This window comes from Thermobia domestica, chromosome 10, assembly GCF_964235325.1.
Source record: "Thermobia domestica chromosome 10, izTheDome1.hap1.1, whole genome shotgun sequence".
In the NCBI taxonomy this organism is placed as follows: domain Eukaryota; kingdom Metazoa; phylum Arthropoda; class Insecta; order Zygentoma; family Lepismatidae; genus Thermobia; species Thermobia domestica.
Window position 1 is genome coordinate 155,092,616 of NC_137463.1, and position 21,144 is coordinate 155,113,759.

At 36.3% G+C, this 21,144-nt stretch overlaps 1 protein-coding gene across 4 annotated transcripts in view; it reads left to right on the forward strand.

Annotated features, from left to right (window-relative positions):
* ave (sterile alpha motif domain-containing protein aveugle) overlaps positions 1–20,580 on the forward strand; it is a 50,898-nt gene extending 30,318 nt beyond the window's left edge. For all 4 annotated transcript variants that reach the window (XM_081728660.1, XM_081728659.1, XM_081728661.1 and 1 more), the window contains 2 exons: positions 7,457–7,570; positions 20,292–20,580. In XM_081728660.1, the coding sequence (XP_081584786.1) occupies positions 7,457–7,570; positions 20,292–20,468 (291 nt within the window). In that variant the 3' untranslated portion in view covers positions 20,469–20,580. The remainder of the gene's footprint in view (positions 1–7,456; positions 7,571–20,291) is intronic.
* Positions 20,581–21,144: the final 564 nt, after the last annotated feature.

A 21,144-nucleotide genomic window follows, 5' to 3' on the forward strand; every position in this document is an offset into this window, starting at 1 on the left:
AAATTTTCAATGGAAATTCTCGAAAAGCAAACTTCTCGAACAGTCTCCCTTGTAAGCCAGCAAATAAGCCCTAATTTAGCAATGAAACATTTAGTCCGGCGATAAAATAAAAGGATAAACGAAATTGCTAGAGCCAAAGGTCGGAGATTTGAATCACCGCCAAGGAAAAGTTTTTTTCTTTCTTTTTTTTAAAGTAAACTTATAAGGAAGAATAACGGCTGATAGCATATTACACAAGTTACAAAATAATAGAATATTGAAATAGTGATACCTTGACATCATACATGGCAATAAACAACTTGGTTCGTGCGAAAATTTATTTTGTGTGTGGGGACGCGGTGGCTCAGTGGTAGAGCGTTCACCTCCGGTGTTTATGGTCCCTGGTTCAATTCCAGCTCTCGCCGTGTGGACTTTGTGGTAGACAAACACCGTGCTCGTAGGTTTTCTTGGGCTTCTTCCGTTTCCTTCCACTTTCTTCATTCCACCATTTCATTCATTTCTCATCATCACCGTATCCTTTAGCCTAACCGGCATAATCGTAGGACGTAAAACTCAAAGATTTCATTTCATTATTTTTATTTTGAGTGAAATAATAACCTGCAGCGTTCGTTAGTAATTCAAACAGAAATCTGCATTCAACTGATTTCTTATTCCATAATGCCAATAAACCTATACACTAATTAATGATGCCTTTGTGTATAAATAAGTATTGATTTTTTTTTTCCGAATATATTGAAATTATTTCGATTTAATTGTATGATTTAAATAATGCGAGACGTGCTAGGAGGTATGGTGAAAAACAAAAATTGTACAGAGGTGAGGTTAAAGCTGAAGTTAGTGGTGCACGAAAGCTTCTTGGTTGCGGCAAGTTGATGATTATGCTATGTTGATGGTTGTAATTTAATTATCTCGAAGTATTATTGCTTAAGGAGAAAAAAAAAAAAAAAGTGAATTTTCTCGTACGTAAAGCCAACATATTTGATAATTATTATAATCTGTCCTATCGTGACCTCTATCAATGCGTGACTTCCTATTTCTCGGTTAACCAAAGTTTTTTTTTTTCCCCTCTAAGATTTCTCAAAAGTCCACATATTCTTTCCATACGATTATTGCAGCAGTATTAGACATCTCAGACCAAAAAGTGCCGCGTGAAATAATTTGGAATGAGCCTATTATAAACAAGCATGCCCAGAAAGCTTTGTTAAATACAAGTTACAAAATATTATCAACTGTAGCAGTTCTCAAGAAACGGGACAACTCGAGACGAGACTTATGGATTTTTCATCTCGTCTGCTGAAAATGGTGTGTCGTCTCCTCGCCTTCTGAATTTCAGGCAAACGAAAACAATACTAGTTAAAATACATAATAATAATTTAAATGTGGGAAATTTGCAACATTCTGAATATCTTGCAGCGTATCTCACAAGTTTATGTCGGAAGCAACTGACAGACGGTAAACGGACATTTGACGAGGCGATATTATTCTTTCTCTCTGAGCTGGCCAACTTTTGAGGACAATAATTTATTTTATGTTTCGTAAAATTTTAATGTTTTGGTTGCTCATCACTAACAGTCATACATTTTTGAAAATATAGGATAAAAATTCTAAAATTTCTCTATGTAAATATTTAGTACTTAGAAAATACATAGTGGAATAGTTTGTATGTTGGTATGTTTTTCATTTTGAAAGAATAAGTATGCAGTTCAACTGTGATTTGTGGGCTTAGAGTACAAACTAACCAAAGACGAAGGCAACCTCAGAAACATTGGTTAGTGTACTAGGTAGTATTTTTTTCTCTAGAAACGTACACAACTATATTCCTAACATACGACCTGCGTACAATTCGCAGTAATAGCTTAAATGGTTCGAATTGCATGTTAAGCTGTGGGCTCGCGCCTGATATGACCTTCAGCGCTTGTGAGCCCCATTCCATTTTTTTCAAAGTAGTTTACAAGTAAAAGAATAATATTGTAATTTCTTTACATAATTTTCTTAGAGAACATAAAATATTTACTAAACTAACCACTCTGTATTTGAGATGGTTTTCGTACTTCCTAAGTTAACTATTTAATTCAATGAAATTATAATTGAAAACATATCGTTTCAGAAAAGAGTACATATCAACAACACAAATTATACCTCTAAGTGGTATTTTCCAGAGTTGTAAACGTCCACTTTTTAAACGAACTTAGCTCAGGTCAAACTCAAAGTGTAAAAAGTGAGTTAACTCTCTCAAACTCAAGCTTTTTAAAAGGAATGCGCTCAACTCCACGCTCAATATAAGGAAAACACGCTCTGTTGATTTAATAACTAAAAATATTTACAATGATACAAATCGAGAACGATCCGGATTACAATTAGAAGTATTAGGGTAAAATATAGACCTATTACTTTACAAAGAAAGAATAATGTCCAAGGAACACATCCAGCAGATCTTGTACTTACAGTAATAAGGTAGTACGTGACCTCCATATGTGCCACCGTAAGCACTCCACGCATCTTATGTACCCTAATACTAATAAGCACTTTCTGAAGTATTGCAAAGGTGTGCCTTCGACACCTTTACACTGTCACTCGCTTGCCTTTTACTCCCTCAGCCCGTGCACCTCCCTGTGTGTTGTGAAACAAAATCCTTGCCCAACGTATTTAGCAAAATGGGAGTCTGCTAACATAATAAATGTATTTAAAGCATCAAGAGATTTGTGTAGTCAATAATAAATATCTTGTATGCTGGGCAGTTCTTAACCTGTACGAAAAGATTAAATCTATCTACATTATGCAAGGTTTTAAGCACCATAATAAATGCTTTAACAATCGGTCAATCTATGTGAAGTTGCTTGGCATCAATGAGAGTTGCTTCGCCACTTTTAATTTTTAAAGATTTTTTCTTACTGTTACCATATACTTTGGCAACATAAAAACAAATTTTATTCCCTTCCAGTTTTGCTATGTATATATTTTGCAGATGGCACCCATCAAATTAATCTGCATCTCAAAATATGTGTAACTGCCTAGACACTCCCAATCACAGCCCCTACAAATCCACGGAATATTATTTGAAATTGTAGATACTCAGTTGTTAGAAGTTCATCATAAAAACAATGCATTTCTTCCAAATTCTTTTCATTAAGTAATTTACTCAACTCTAGTCATACTTTCCATAACCTGTTTCAGTAGATATTAAATACAATTATATCTGTTATGCCATAGTCATACATACAAATCTATTTTAACAAAAGAAACACTGACCAAAGCTTAAAACCCACTGTATTTTAAATTATGATATGTAACGGTTTCGGATATCTAACATATCCTTCTTCAGACCTATCGAACATAAGGTATTTTCATTTATATTCGATAGTGTCTGAAGAAGGATATGTTAGATATCCGAAACAGTTACATATTATAATTTAAAATACAGTGGGTTTTAAGCTTTGATCAGTATTTCTTTTGTTAAAATAATCAATCCAAAATCATGGATAGTCTTGCTATACAAATCTGTATCAGTTCATTACATTTACAAAAGTTGAATTCATTTCAGTTACAAAAGAAAATAATTACATACTGTTTATCTTAACCACCGGACATGTAAAACAATTCCAAAACCATTTCTACCAACTCCAAACATTTTTCCCGGGCTGCCTTAAGAATTGGACTGTACATAAAATTAAACTGCTTGTAGAGTACGGTTCGGAAGTCTTGTCACTCCCGTCTCATTACACATCTTTCATGGTTTTCCGGTATGTGGACGTTCATGAGCTCATGCGGTTGTCAGAACATTTTCTTTTACACTGAAGGTACTTGTGTCAGCCATCTGAAAAGAAATTAGAGAATAAGTACACATACAAGAAAAACGGGAGGAGTCAGCTATCTGAAAAGAAAATGGAATATAAATACTCGTACATAAAAATAATTAAAAAAAAAGTTCAATATAAACAAAAAGGGAAAGTGACAATACTTCTGACCGTACTGTACAGTTTCTATCTAATTTTTAAAATTCTTATTTTCTCTTTTCTCTGCTTCCAGTTGCTTCTTCATTTCCGCGATGTCCAAAACCAACTAAACCAACAAATCAAATCATCCCTCTCTCTCTCTGTTATTTCCTCAGACATATATTGCATACTGCCCTTCTTACATGTTCTTCCTCTCGTTTACGTAATTCCTTTGATAGATATTTGAAAATACCTTCTTTAGAATTGACCAATAACTCTTCCTCATTTTTCCTAAGTTTCTCACTAAACTTGAAATATTTTTCTGTTAGAAATTACTTTCCCTTCCACTTCTGTTTTTTTTTTTTTTTTTTTTTTTTTTCCATTAAAGAACTAGATTCTAAGTCAACAATATCCAGTGACTGTGTGCTTCCCAAGGATCATTGTTTCATCTTTCTTTTTTCTTCTTCATCTAGAACTTGAGCGATTAGCACTATTGTTGCTAACTACAGCTTCCTTTCTCATCCTCCCAGTTTCTTTTTTTACTATCATTCACTTCATCCTGAAGAGTTGAATTGATGTCTGATGCGTTTCTTGAGCTGCATATGTCAGTGGCAGTTCTAACGGCTCCGATGTGTTATTCACAGAAGAATATCCATTGGTACTTATAAGTGTAGCGTAAAATAACTGACGGCTGCATTTGAACAAGCCTGATGTCTGCAGGCATATGAAAAATTATTCCACCTGTGACATACAAAACACTGATTACGGTAAGCAGGACTGTGTCGAAATCCATGGTATATTTCGCAGCGATGACAAATAAGCTTTCTACTCTCAACTGCCTTACTCCATAGGCGACTTTAATCTTATCAGATCTTTTGCCACATTTTGCCAGCTTTATTTGACTGGTTAAATTGTTGATCACAAGGACGAGCTGCTGTTTTCGTTGGTCGAGTATCCTGTGAAGCAAAGAACGGTATCTGTTCAGTTGCACCTTCCATAACACAAGCAAATCGTATTGCCTCATTGAAGGTTAGGTTATTCTTGTCAATCAACATTCTTCTCACTTGATCATTTGACAGTCCAAATATATGGTAATTTGATTATATAATGCAAACTCTTGATAAGCTAATGCTGTGAACTTATTCTGCACACCTTTACAAATTGCCTAATTGTTTCGTTATGTATATATTTTGCAGGTGGGACTCATCAAATTAATCTTCACCTCAAAATAATATATATTACTGCCTAGACACTTCCAATTACACTACGTACAAATCAGCGGAATATTATTTGAAATTAAGTACTCAGTTACTAGAATTTCATCACAGAAGCAATGCATTTCTTCCAACTTCATTTTATTTAATAGTTTACTCAACTCGAGTTATACCTTTCATAATCTATATCATAGATACTAAATACAGTTATATCCATTATGCCACAAACATACATACAAATTTGTATCTCATCCATATTCTGTATTGAAACCATTTCAGTTCTAAAACAAATTAATCACATACTATCTTAACCACTAGACATATGTAACAACTCCAAAATCATTTCTATAACTTTCCTCCATTACAGATATACACTCATCGTGTTTATCACTTACCTCCGCGCAACATTTTAGGAAGACATTTAGATGATAATGTAGAAAATGCAATTTAAGGTACATATTATAACAGCTGTCTTCATTTTCGTATTAGGCATATATTGTATTGGTGGGACAATACGAAAATAGCACTCCTTTGTATGATTAGTGGGCTCCAAGCATATCATGGAAATAACAAATGGCATCGATGGTCTTCTGTGTTTCAGCCAGTCCAGTAGATTTTTATAGCAGGTCGTACAAATACCTGTGGAACCCAAGTTTTATCTCTCTCCAAATTTGCAGTGTTCACAGAAATACAGATAGTTTGCTGTTCTTACAGAAGGGTAATATTTCTTCGCTGTCCAGGAAACACAATTTGACCAGAAACATAACAGTAACTGCTAGCATTTATTAGTGCCTTTACGTGGCAAGTTTTATTAAATCACTCGGCTGTTTCAGTAAATGCCAACCTTATCATAAACAGACGACATAATCCGCCAATACGATCTTCTATAAATGCAAACCTGAACTTCGTTTTATCAAACCACAATTGCGTCTGCACAAATAAACACCTCGCATAACAATGAATAAAGGTGTTTCGTAGCTGATCTTGAACAGTTTCCACTCTCTTTACAAAACAAAGATAAGATCAGAAAAAAACAACTCAATATTAACTTTTTACAGGTATGGAATACCATTACATAGGAAAATTCTCCAAATCGACAGCGTCCTGTAACTCAATTATAGTAAATCGATTGCAATTTTTAACGAGGTTTGTATTTAGGAGACAAGTATTGACTAGAAATTGTATGTGTCACATTTTGGCTGGGAACCAATAATTATAACTATATTCGTGTATGTAAGTAACTTATTCTTTTTCAAAAATAAACTTAGTAGTACTCATAAATGTGGTACATGATACAAATAAACCAGTACATAATCTTACTTTGATCTTTAACACAACCCTTCACATTGAGTTTCAAGGGAAGAAACAAATGAAATTAAATTTTTACTTTTATATCGTACGCTTATGTTGTTTAGGCTAAAAGAGACGAATGAACTAATGAAAGAACTACAAAATAATTGGTGGAATGAAAATGTGGGAGGAAACAATACTCGGAGAAATGCTACGAACACGATGTCCACCACCAACTCGCTTGGGCGCGAATTAAAGCAGGGATTCCTCCTTGCACCAAATATGGAAACTCCACCACTGAGCCACCGTGCCCTCTACTCTACTCAATCAATTCTGTAAAAAATATTCGGTTATATATCCATTAACATACATATGTGAGAGTGTAATTTGAAACACACAAAGAACTAAGTAATTTTGAAAAGTTAATTTGCTTTCTTTGTTATCGTATGTTTATTTATTTACTTCTAAAATGGAGACACGATAATATTTTCATGATACATTGAAACAAATGCGTTCATCTTCGGGTGTTCCTAAAGCAAATGAGTAGTTCATTCGATCATTCATTTTCAGCACCAAGACGTAGATCGAGTGTTAACATAGACTCTGAATCACATATGTTCCTATCGAGAATCGAATACTGGTATCCCATGCCGAAGACGAATTTGCAAATCATATACTCTCGAGAAAACTTCAAAATATGCAAGAAGTTCCGCAAATCTACCGGGGAACGAATTTACTGTCCTCAGTGAGTGTTGTCCCCCTTAAATTTACCCTGTATGACTTTGGCAATTGACTATTCTCTACTACAAGTGATATTTTATAATTTTGAATTTAAAACACTTTCATATTTGTTTGTAACTTCACATGTTTGCTTTCATAGCAACGTTTCAGTGGTAAAACCAGTGTAAAATGTAGTTGAAGAATATTCATTCGTTCCCTAAATGGTTGCTAAAGAAATTACGTAAAAGTAATAGTAATAGTCTTTTATTAATGTTGCTCTTGTCATTTGCAACTTTTCAGAACAAGACTGCTCGTCCTAAGCCAGTTTATATGTGGACAGTTGTAGACGTTCAAACTTGGCTAAGAAGGCATTTCAACGAGGAATTTCATCTGTACTGGGAAAAATTTCAACAGGTGAGTTTCTGCAATATTTTGATGTAAATGTAAATTACTGATGTATAGAGGTACAAACAAAAGCTTATTAACGCCATGAAACACAGTGTGGAATTGCCAAGTGTGCCAAGATAGTAACAATATACAGGAACTCGGGTAGCACTAGCAACTTCCGATAAAGTCGCGTCATGTCATGATTCGAGAATTTCTCACCATATCGATATTTATCGGAGGACAGTAGGCGGCTCCATCCACTTTCTCTCAAAAAACAAACTTTTATTCTAATGTATCTGGAATGTGTAGAGATACTTCCCTTTAGGTCAAACCTGCCTAGCTATCTTATGATTTCATTTCTTTTGCCCCACAAATTTATAAGAAATGCCTCGGAGTCCTTCAGATGCCGAGTTGCAGACTTTTGTGATTGATTCCTATTCTTTTGATTATTATTATGATTATCGTGATTCCTATCGATTATCGAGTTAAAACACAAAATTTGCTTTGCATTAACAAGCGTTCACTTGGTTTTCTGTAAGAAATCACACATCATTCTTTGCCAAATTAGGTTTACGTGAAAAACTTATACCTGCTGGCAATGTAAAAATAGTCTGTATGGCTAATATTGCTGAAAAAAAGTTTATTTTTAACATTAGAGTGTATGAGTAGGTAACATACTTTCTTATCTAACTTTTGTCCGTGGAAATAAGATATGGACAAAATCTTATCTAACTCTGTTTTATATAAGAAGTCTTGTTAGCAATGTCGTCAAATCTCTCAACACATGGCTGCACAGTAGATCTAAAGGAATCGAATTGAGTTTCTATAATGCAACCTTTTAACCTAGATTAAAATTGTTATAATTTTAATAAAGCATTTTGAGAAAAAATATATCAAAAGTAATTTTAAGTGTCGTTTAATTTAAATGCAAATGGAATCCTCAGTCAAAAAACATCTTTCTACAGTACATACTTGAAACGAAATGGTCGAAAAGAAACAATATCAGTGGTGTCAAACCATAGAGTAAATACATCGTCCGAGGAATACAAGTCGGTAGAGAAATCGTGAGTGAAGTGTATATTCATAATTGATTGATCACGTTAAATCACAGTTTTAAATAAAAACTTTTTTTAAGAATCCTTATGTACACTTCTCCAAAATATAATTGCGTGCCTGAATTTCATTAAGTTTCTTAAAATTGTGAGTTTGGCAACAACGCATTCAAAGTAATAGGAGAGGAAGTCTAAGAAAAGAAAGAAAGGAAAAAAAAGAAAGGGTAATGAAGCCTTCCCAACACATCTTGTGGATTGCAGTTTGAAATATTCCTGTACTTAATGCATTGTTAGTTTCAGTGCAAAATAGTATTTGACAAATGCAGAAAAAAAATTTTTAGTTAAAGAAAACACACACGCTTTTTTATCTAAAAAAAATCGTTAAAGCAAAGCAGATATGAGGAGTTTCCTCGCTTTCAATACAACTGAAAGGTTGTTTTAGAGAGTGTTTCGATAGCCGTGCGTGTGTAGTTCTTCCTTTTTTTCAACGTGGTTCGAATCCCTGTGGCGGCTGCTTTTATTATTATTATTATTATTATTATTATTATTATTATTAGTATTATTATTATTATTATTATTATTTAAAAAAAAACTTTTCCGCTGTTCTTAGTTTCTACTGTTCTCAGAAGTTAGGGGATGAGGGATTCCTACGGGTCTCCCGCTGACTCCCAAATGGGAAACTAACCCGTCCCATTGGGTCTGGTAGCGTACGTGGTACCTCAACACGGTAAAAAGTGAGGTAGTCCTTTGGGCGGCCCTACCGGGGGAGAGCAGTGGCCACGGCCCTTCTCCCAAATGGCGATTTACACGTGCTGTTGGGTCCGGGAAGAGATACTGAGTATCTCAGCGTGTACGTGGTACCTCAACACGTAAAAGAGAGGTAGTCCCGTATTCCTTGGACGATCCTACCGGGAGGGGAGAGTCGGATTCCTGCCTGCAGGAGGACCAAACGGAAACGGGAAAGGTCCAATCCCAGATATCTGGGCAACGGTACTAATTACGCGGAAGGGAGGTAACCCTGCAGGATATGGGCCGTTTCCAAACTCAAATGGTGACTTACACGTACCATTGGATCCGGGATTAGATACACAGCATCTCGACGTGTGTGTGGTACCTCTACACACGGCGGTTGCCAGTTGAACGAAAGAGGTAGGCAGGGCCGGGACACGAGCCCCCTTGGGCATTGCCTGAGGTTCCCGGATTGGGTTGGACTCCGCCGGGTTGTGGTCATACCGTGGGATTCGGTAGCACATGGGAACTAATCCCAGGGACCTGGGTAACTGTGAACATGTGCGGGAGGTGAGCTTGCCTTATAACGCTCGGGCACCATGCCTGCAGAGTATGGTAGGGCCTGACTCGCTAGCAGGACCGCCTCCACCAGTAGGTCAACTGGTAGGCACTCAGGACTTCGGTCTGGCCGCGCAGTGGGCGTATCCCACTCCCTCAGAGAATGGGGGTTACATCGCTTCGGCGAGTCAGAATTAGGGGACAAATTCTGACGGTGCACTACGTGCACGAGGATCAATAGCGTATATTGAGGAACTACGGGCGGGGTGCGACACATTGTAGCGGTACCCGTCCATCAAATAGACTGAACGGTCGCGGGCATGCTCCCCATGCATGCAACTAAGCGTGGCATAGTAGACCACTAGCTCCTAATGTTCTCAGAAGTCATGCTTTAGAGTGTCGCTAACTGATTGCTGTTTGTATCTGACGATTTAAAACACCAAAGAAATGGATAATCGGATAATTTTTTTTAAGAGTACATAGATGCTACTTAATTGTTACTAAAATGTGTTAAAGAGTTTGTTAATGCATATTAAGTGCATATTTTAACACAGTTAACAGCATAGTTGCATTCATATATCGTCTGAATTGTCTATTAATAACGCTTGAGCTTGTGATCAGGACAAGGCCAATGCATTTGCCAACTACCTCGAAGACATCTTTAATCCACAACTTCCTTACCGTATATTTTTCTTATCCGGTTGATATTCAACACAGCGAGTTCCCTCTTCCAACCTAGTGTCAACCATATATTGCTGTCCCATGAACTTACTTATTATCCGCAAATTTTGTAAAGCGTGTTACATAATAAAGACCTATATCTTCAGGTCACATTCTGTAACGGCTTTAATCTGTGTTTTAGTTTGCAATTATAGTCGTTGCAATTATAGCCGTAGTTGTCATAATTGATTTTGCATGTTTTGTGTTGCGTCGCGCTCCACAATTTTCTGGAAGATAGTACGGCCACTTCAAAAATTGAAAACTCACAACGAGTAAGCCAGATGGCAGCATGTGTTTCTTACAAACCCACTTGACCACGGAGGCAACTTATATGTGTTTCTTATACAATTGAATGAGGTTAAAATTGATACTTTCGTGTAGGAGTAACATTATTTTGGAAAAAAATCAAATACTCTTAATAAACTTTTCAGTACAAAAATGCAAGTTGACTAGGTAATACCATAACTGATCAAAATTTAAACAAAATTTAAGCTCCCTGATAAGTCATACAATAAAATTGAATATATACTAATACTGCATTTCTTCATCGACAGCTGGCAAGGAATGACTATATTTACCAGCCATTTATGATCACCTTGTTCCCTACTCTAAATCAAGTCAACTTTCTGTCGTTCTAATCACATTACTCTTAACCACCATCGTACCTACCTCAAAACAAGCCATACAGACTTACGAGCTTAGCGCAAGTTTTTAAATTTTCTATCCATTTTATCACGTAATTCTCAACAGCCAATTAGAACATTTTTCTGCTGTTTTCAGCCAATCAGGACAGTGTGTCCTGTAGTGGAGCTATTATCACTATATAATACACTCGAAAGGCATAAAATAGTTTTGCCTGTCAATAGTTTTGTGCCATAACAGATGCATTATAATCAGTAGTATGACAAGTCACATGGTTGATAACTGCAGTTACGACGATAGACCATTATGATGAGATTCCATAAGGTGATATATAAATGGTACTTAAATTATGGTTCGGATTTGAAAGTGGAAAATTCTGTACGACTACATTATTGCAGGTTATTGGTTAAATTTTTATTTATGATTTTAGTGATACGGGAATATTCAAGTCAGTTTCGATGTTTAGGTAATTATATTATTGCAAGATTAACATAAATTGGGTGAGTTATTGCAGAAACCACATATGTGACATTTTTTGACGGTTTTGAGTTAGCCATGAATTTTGAAAGAGGATAGCAAGCTGCACCGTTTAGTGCAGAAAACTACTATGTACTGTATTGCTAAACGTGTTTTAAATAGCGCCGAAGTTTCTGATTATTGCAGAAACAACGCATGTGCAGCACATATGTTGTTTCTGCTGTAAAGTAAAATGCTCTGATATCGTTGGTTCGTGTTCTGGACGCATATTATTCCATTCTGTACATTATTGGAGTGAATGAGGGAAAATACTCGAAGCTACCAGTTCAAAGTTCTCGCGTATATGGAAGTCCAGGGGTACAAATCCGTTTTCTCGCATCAAAAGCACTAAATTTAACTACTAGAAAACTTTTCGTTAATCAAAATAATGTCTGGAGAAAGGAAAAATCTTTCCTTCATGTGAAATTTCTCACTCCAAATCAGTATAGTTGAGTTTCTTTGCTTATATTCAGTAACTTTTGATGAGAAAAGAGGGATTTGTGCCCTTGTACTTCCAAATATACAAGCACGTTATTGGCAGCTTCGAGTATTTTTTCTCCATTGACTCTAATAATGTACAGAATGGAAATTTTCGTTCTGGAAAGCAAATAGCGTGGCAGAGTGGGTAGTCTGACAGACACATGTTACCGTTGGTAGTCTGATTTGACAGTGCATTAGGGCTATCGCAGCAGACGTTGTTCGTGTTATTGTGAATACAGAGAGAAAGGTAGTTGTGTGGAAGTCTGTGAGCAAAAGTAAAATGTCTAACACCAGTGACTCCGATTCCGAGGTTTCAGTAAAGAATAGAAATGGAGTAGTGAATCAAGACAAATACAAGCGAAATGTCATTCGTAATGCACGAGTAAAGGGCAGTGCATATAAATCGTATAAATGTAAAGATGTCGCTGAAAAAGTGCAAGAGACGTATGTGTGTAGGTGTGGTGACAAATGTTATTCGAATGTGACCGAGGGGACGAAAGCGAACTTTGGGCTTACTTCTATTCAATGGAAAGTAAAAATGTGCAAGATACATATCTACAAAGTCTGATAGAAACGAGAGGCTGCAAACGAAGACGTAAGTTACCGCAGCTGCGACACTGAAGAAACAGCAAACGCAGGAACGGAACCCGGTCCTAGCGAAACTAACTCTGACGTTAAACATGTGGCGAAGAATCACTTCTTTACGTACCACATAAAGAGAAATGGAAAGCTACAAACTATTTGTAACAATACGTTCATGAAATTGCATGGAATAACTGCTAATAGGGTACGTAGCATTTGTAATCTGCTTGTGGCTGGGAAAGCTCCTAAAGATCAAAGAGGAAAAATCCGAAGTGGTAACGCTTTGCCCGGTGTAATTTGTATGGTGATTAGAGATGCAAGGGCTCGGAAAAAACTCGTTTTTTTTCTGCTTCGCTTTTTTGCTTGGGAAATTTTGGGCTTTTTTCAAAATACTGCTTTAAATTGATAAAACAGACTTTGTATCGCTTCTCTATAACACAAAAAATCATTTAATTAGTGGTTGATGCTGATAATAATATGAAACATCGAAAATAAACTATGAATTTCGAAAAGATATTTCAAACAATTTTTCTTCAACATATTTACATTATGAATTCCACAGGATTAACCAATGTATATAATAAGAATTTTTAAACCTCCTATATACAAAAGTAAGCAGAGTTGGCAAGAACCATGGTTGTTTTTGATAATGCCAAAAACCCGTTTTTTTGGGGATGTTTAAACCAGGCTTTTTTGGTTTAAACCAGGCTTTTTGGATTTAGATTTTTTGCTTTATGTATTTATATTACATATTCACATAAATAAGTTTGTTTTGCCTTGGTGTTATTATGCAACAGCGGGGTTATGCCGGAAGAATTCCCATAAGCTTAAAGAAGTCCGGTCAGTAAATTTCTTAAATTGAGAACCTCCCGCCCTAGCCATTGGGAAAATCCCGTCATTACTTGAAATGTAAGACAATAACGGGAAAATCCTGTTATTGCTTTGCATGTAAAATTTAAAGGTCAACGTACCATAATCAGTACGCTAAAACTGAGGTGTTAAATTACAAATTTAGTACGTAGATATCATTGAAACTCCAATCCAAGCTAATGTTGGAAGCTACGTAGGCAATCGATAAATTTTGCCAATTTCTATCAATATATTTAAGCAATCTTGGCTTCTTTATAAAACAGCAGGCATTTAGGCATGCAGAAATATACAATTTGGTTTGTTTCGTGTGTTTAGGCTTAACATCCTTACGAAATACCGAGGTTATCAAGAAGAAGACTTTCGCTTAAACTGACATCCGAACCGCTACTTGGGTTACGCATGAAAGAAGGTTTGTGGTTCGACCGAGAATTGAACATGGGACACCTTGATTAAAAGGTGAAAGGGAAATAAAACTATTGCAGGTGGTTTGATATCTGGAAACGTCACCATGAAGTTCACACGATTCGCATTTTTCATTCTTTTTATTTTCGTGGTTTAAACCAGTTATTAAAAAAAAAAAAAAAAAAAGTTGGAGTAAACCAGCCAACCCTAAAAGTAAACACTTCTTTTAAAAGAATACACAAATAACTAGCAAAATAGTATGTAGTATTTTTACTTCAAAATATTCCATACCCTCTTTTTGAAACAAAATAAAATTAAAACATAAGAGAAATACTTAGATTTATATGATACACTTAAAGGCTGCACATCTAGAGCTTTTGGTTCTGTATATTCTTGAAATTCTACAGTTAAGTTTTATAGAACCACCATCACAGTTTACCCAATCCTCAAGTTTTCTGAATTTTTAACAAGAGGGATTCAACATATCATTACGGAACTTCCTCCCCCCCCCCCAAAAAAAAAGCACTACGAAATATATTTAAGTTAAGCTAAATACAACTGCACAACAAACATGACTGAGTGATTAGCTTTTGCGCTTCTATTGGGAAGTCCGGGATTCAACCAGCATTCGACCATTCTGACAAAGCTTTTCTTCATTCCATCTGTGAATGTAGAAATAGTGCGTGTACTGTGAGTTGGGCGACTTCCTTTCCTATTGTTTTTAAATCGTTATTATTACTAATTACCAGGAGTGACGGTTTTGCGAAGGTTATAGGGGCGGTCTTTCGGACTGAAGCCCGTTCCCCAAAGTTACGGAATGTCTGCAACAAACGAAATATCTATTATTTATACCTTCACTCATAAACTTTAAGCTCCCGTCAAATAAAAATTACGAATGTTTAAAAAAAACTAAACATTAGTAAGAAAAACCCTTCCCAAAATACTTTTCTAAATCCGCCACTGATTCTCAGTATAAAATGATTTTTAAAGTTGTATCCGGAAGATTATTGCTAAACATGTAAACGAAACGAAATATTAGTTATGCCTGTACTCATAAACTTCAAGCACCTCCCAAATAAAATTAGGACATTTTAGGAAACGAAACAATCAGAAAAAACCCTCCTAAAGTACTTTTCTAAATCCGATACTGATTATTTGTATAAATCGGTATTCAAGGTTGTGTCCGGAAAATTATTGCTAAATCACTTCACAGCTACAGTATAACAGAAATGTAGAAGTACGGTTTGACGGATATATTGAAAAACGTACGCTTTGACGGGCAAGTTTAACTTTTGCGCTAGAAGCTAGAGTACTAAAAGCTCTTAGGAATGAAACACGGATGACAAACTAGAGAAGAAAAAAGATGTCGATAACTCAAAAGTTAAAATAAAGTTAAATAGCCTCTAAAATTATCCTCAAATACTACATTCTTCATGTTAGCTTTAATTCGTAAAACATGTGCTCCATCCATCTTGATGGTGAATTTCAGAGCGAAATATCACATTCAGGTCATGGAATTCTTATCTAACTATAAAATATACTATAAGAAAGCTATTTAGATAGAAAAATCATGAAATTGAAAAAAGCCAAAATTTCCAAAATTCTCGTTTTTTTCCCAAAAAAGCCGGCTTTTTATGTGAAAAAACCATCGATTCAAAAAAGCCGGCTTTTTTGCATCTCTAATGGTGATACATAATCATATTGCCAAGTTGGAAGTTAAAGAGACGCACTACGGTGGGAGACAGCAATTCTATCTAGATTCAAGGCTCAATATGAAGATTATGCATAAGCTGCTTTTGAAAGAGTACCCGGAATTCGCCAATAAGGTTAAATACAGTTTTTATCGTCGATAATTCTTAGAAAATTTTGATTATAGTTTCGGCAGGCCTCAAGTAAATGTCTAGTAAATGTGAAAGTTTTAAAGTATAGTTGTTAGATCCTGCTCTAAGTGAAAATACAAAACGGAATGCTACTGCAGAAATGATGATACATCGAAGGCGCGCTAAGAAGTTCTATAGTGCCTTGCAGGCAGCAACTATCAACGAAGATAACGATACTATGGCAGTAACATTTGACTATATGCAGAACCAACCTTTGCCTCTGATTCCCGTACAGGACGTATTTTATCTCCGGCAACTATGGGTAAACATCTTCTGTATTCACAACTTGAAAACTACCAACGCGAAATTTTTTGTGTACCATGAAGGACAGGCTCGTAAATCTCCAGATGAAGTTTGTACGTTTTTATTGAACTACTTTGAAAATGACGTACCTCGTACTGTGAAGAAGCTCTTGCTTTTTTTGACGATGCAGCAGGCCAAAACAAAAATAACACAGTGGATGATTTTTGTTATCCTTGTGTGACAGCGGTAGATTTGAATCAATTACGCACTATTTCCCTACTAGGGGACATTCCTTCCTACCCTGTGACTATGACTTTGGTAACATCAAACGACTTCTACGAAGAGTCGATACGATTTACACTCCTGAGCAATATTGTGAGCTCATCGAACAAGCAAGTGCTACGGGCAGGTTCAGTGTTGAAGAGGTTGTGACTAGTGCTATTTTGTCTTTCAAAGACTGGTGGGAAGCATTTTACAAAAAGACTGTACTCTCAGATGAATCTTATGGAAGAGGAATCCCTAGAGAACATTTCAGGATCTCTTCACACAAGGAGTTTACCTACAGCACCCGTGAGAAAGGGAAGGTTGTGGCAAAAACATTCATCGATGGTTTGGGTGCGAATACCTTCAGTTTTGCTAAGACCACCAGAGCCCCTTCTCTTCCTACCAGAAAGGCCTACCCTGCAGGTAAAATCCCCATTCACAAGAAGAAGATTGAGGATTTGCGAAAACTGGAACTATACACCCACGGCTACGACTGGTTCTACAATCCATTATTAAGGTGGCCAACTGTCAGTGAACAACTTGATGCTCACATCCCCTCCGATGTTGAAGATGATGAAGACTAACCAAACGGACGTTGGATTTTGTTTCATCTTTTTTTAGGTACTGATTTTTAACTATTTTTGTTGCCATGTAGTTTTTTTTTCTTGTCTTCATGCATGTACAAAGATAATCGATTATATTCTTCAATACGCAAAAGGAACGTTTATTTCAGACAACAGTTGTGGAACACTTTACAAGTTATCTCCGATTTCAAGAGCAATATTACTTTTTTTGTCGCGCTGCAGGCATTTATGATGTACAAATAAAGGTATAAAGAGGGAACTTATGTTAGGACAAGTCATTTCATGCAGAAACAACACATGTGCATATTTGTTAACATTTAAAAAAAAAAATCAACGGTGCTGCGTTTTCGTCTAACCTTGACATAACAGTCACAACAAGTAACAATACATCTACAATATGCATTTTTCTAAGTATTTGTCAACAACAATTAATGAAATAAAGTAGTTTTGTTTTTGTGCGTTTTCTTAAAAACACAGAAATGTTACACGTGTGGTTTCTGCAATAACTGATTCAATTGATGGTATCATTTAGACTAGTAATCACATCAGAAAAATTATTAATTAGATAACATGCTCAGTATACGAGATTGCGTAATTCCTGCACGAACAAGAAAGAATACGTTCTAACTAAAATGTAAGACACTAAAAATACAACAATGTTGGTACAACAAAATGCTGATAATTCAGTAGTGCAAGGTCAAGAGAATAAACAAATCCAACTGTTTCCTGTGAATATGCAGTCTCAGTTATCCGAACTGTCAATATCTGATATTAGATGGGGAAATGCCATCGTTTTTCAAAGAATTTGATTACGCGTGTCAATAAATTAGTATGATGGTAATGAGTGTTTTGAAAAGTTTAAATACACGATACATTAATATTTTCTTTCAAAAGAAAGAATCTGACAGTATCGTATGTAATGATTTAAAGAAAACATTAAAGGAGAAATTTAGAAATTCAAACTCCAATCTTGATATTAAAGAAAGATTGAAAAAGAGGTATAAATTTCATTTATATTTCTTTCTTTAATCGATAAATTTGATAGGGTAAGGAAGTCACGATAAAAATAGGTCTCATATCGTCGGGATTATTACCTTCCTTTGTAGGTGAGGTTTATCGTTCATTAGAGAATTTATTAACGATTGATGTATAATAGAGAAACACAAATGTAAGAAGCGTAGTCAAGGAGAAAAAATGAACGTACAAACAATCAATAGGAAGATTTGATAGTTGAAATTAGGAATCCAATCAAATTAAAAGCAGATTCTTTATCTAGTAGTAGTGATTCGGATGAAGTAAAGGTAGTAATGCCTAAAATAGAACAGTTGATTTATCTTGCCAGCCTACTTGGATACCATGATGGACTCAGCAACTCCTCACTTAACTGTAACCTGTAAAAAAGAAGCATTATTTTTAGCATATGAAAATCCATTTTAACAAATCAGCTAGCTAGTAATGTGTACTCTTACATTTGAATGCAAGCTAACTGTAAGTACATTGTATGCATAAAAGCCTGTTTTCTGTAATTTTATTTTTCCAATAAACGGAATAGGCTTTAATGACTAACGTTCATCTTTTCTAATTTAAAGGTTCGGAGTTCGCACCTCACAAGGGACTATAGTGACAAGTTTTTTGAGACGAATGATGGTAGTGGTCATAAATATACATCTAGATCAGCCTACTTGGAATTGTACTTTCCAAGTTTCTTCTTCTTATTATTATTATTGTTTTACAATGCAGCTCTACAAGAGTTGGATTTTTAGTAATGGCAACAACGGTATATCTTGAGAGGTACAGTAGTTACAAGGTTTGAAGTTTTACAGGCCCTCGATGTAATCACCAGCATTGTGAATCACGCATTCCCGTTCCCAGCGATGTGGAAGCCACTGGATGCCGTTGGCAGTGCCTAATTTCTGGATAATGCGGATGAAGCGATCGGTCGCCGGAGGAGATTATCAACTGTACAGAAGCGTTCCACGAAGTGGTTCCTTCATCTTCGGGAAGAGGTCGTAGTCGCAAGGATTTAAATCTAGAGAATACTGGTGGCGGGGGAGTGATACAGCACTTCCCAACCCCAACGATACAACAAATCAGTGATCGCATCTGCTGAATGTGCCCTTGCATTGTCATGCAGAATGATGGGTGGGTTCGTCAAGAAGAGGCGTCGGTTTCGTCTTATAGTTGCTCGCAGATTGTTTTGCAAAAAAATTGCAGTAGTACTCTGCACTAACGGTGTGTCCTCGGAGAACGGTATGGATTATGATTACACCATCCCAATCATATGCAATGATGAGCATAGCTTTCATTGATTGGGATATTCCGAACTGTTGTTTTTCTCGGTGACCCAGGATGACGCCGTTTGATTGCCGTTTCAGCTGTGGTTCATACGCTCTGGCCCAGCAATAGCAATGATCCGCCGTAAGAAGGCCTCACCTTCACGTTGATACCGCTCCAAATGTGTTCGAGCGGCATCATATCGCAAGCACTTGTGTTGTTTAGTCATATCTTGTGGAATCCACCTTGAGGCGATTTTACGCAATCCCAGGTTCTTCTTCAGAATTTTACAGCACAGTCGAATGCGCTAGTCCTGTGTCGTTGGTCAATTGACGAATCGTGGCGTTCCGATCCGCTAGCACTAACGCGTTCACGTTCTGAACATCATCTTCACGTTCTGAACATCTTCACCTACAGGAGGATGGCCGGAGCGAGACATGTCTGTGACATTTTGTCGTCCGTCATTAAAGGCTTTGACCCACCTTGCTACTGTACGGTGTGGTAATGCACTTGCACCGCAAACATCTTGCAATACTTCGTAGCATTTTTTTTTATTCCTACCTCTAGCACATTCGATTTTCAACCAGCTCCTCTGATCTTGCTTCGTAAACATGACTGTATTCCGTGAGCACTCACGCAGCGTGACTGTAGTCCACGAGCACTCACTCAGAATTGTCTTCTAACTGCTGGCGCTGCGCGCGCATGGAGGGGAGGACAGGCGAATTCATGTGCTCTGAGGGAGTGTCGGCATCTAACCTACCGTTGGTATGAATTATAATGGATTGCTTTGTTTCCGAATGTATGTATTGCAGTGTTGCCATTACTAAAAATCCAACCCTTGTATTTGAACATCTTATTACATGTGAAATTTTATCAAGATAAAAATAAATGCAATAATAATAAATTATCACTTTATTAATACATATTTTTGTACTCTTTTTTACCCTTTCAGCACGATATAACTGGCCGAACATTGGTAAGGATAAATGAGAATACTCTCATGAGACTAGGAATCTTAAATGTACAGCACAGACAGGACATTTGGAGAGAGATTATGAAGCTGCGATTAAAAACTGATATTTTGGAAATCAGAGACCTTGAAAGAAGACATAATATGAATTACGATTGATCAAATATTCGAATTTTTATCATCTTTCTTACTCTTGTGAATATTTATTTTTAAGATTTTTTGTGTATTTGAGCAGATATGCTTTCTGTCAATATACGTAAATATAAGCTTATTTTGTTTGTTTTTATTATTATTATTATTTGTATTGGCTTGTTAAGTTTTGACTATATTGACAGTACGTATAGCTTACATGCAAAATATGCAGTATTTAATTTATAAATAGAAGTTAATTTTATATGTGTTCCTATTCAGAGGCGGACTGGGCCGCCCGGAAATTTCCGGGTGGGCCCTGCCGTCTGCAAAATCACTTAAGATATTGCTTGAATAATTATAACGATTTAAAAACTTCGTTCTCATTCACAGTAACCAGTGGTGAACTAACAGACCCGCAGTGCTAGCGAAGGGAGGGCATTAGTGAAAGGGGGGCCCTGCCCAATCCATAGCCTTGTTTGTTGAAAAATCAATAAGACAATAAACAGTCTCAAAATTACATGTAGGTTATTAACTCAAAAATGTAATCTCGCCCATAGTTTATGTATCCAATAATGTGATGTGCAATCGATAACATATAAAGAGCATGGAGCTGATTCTCTTTACTGCAAGAAAACCGTGTTAGACATGGAGTTGTTGGATGCAGATGGTGGCGATAAATAATGGTCCCCCGAGCACACTGGTG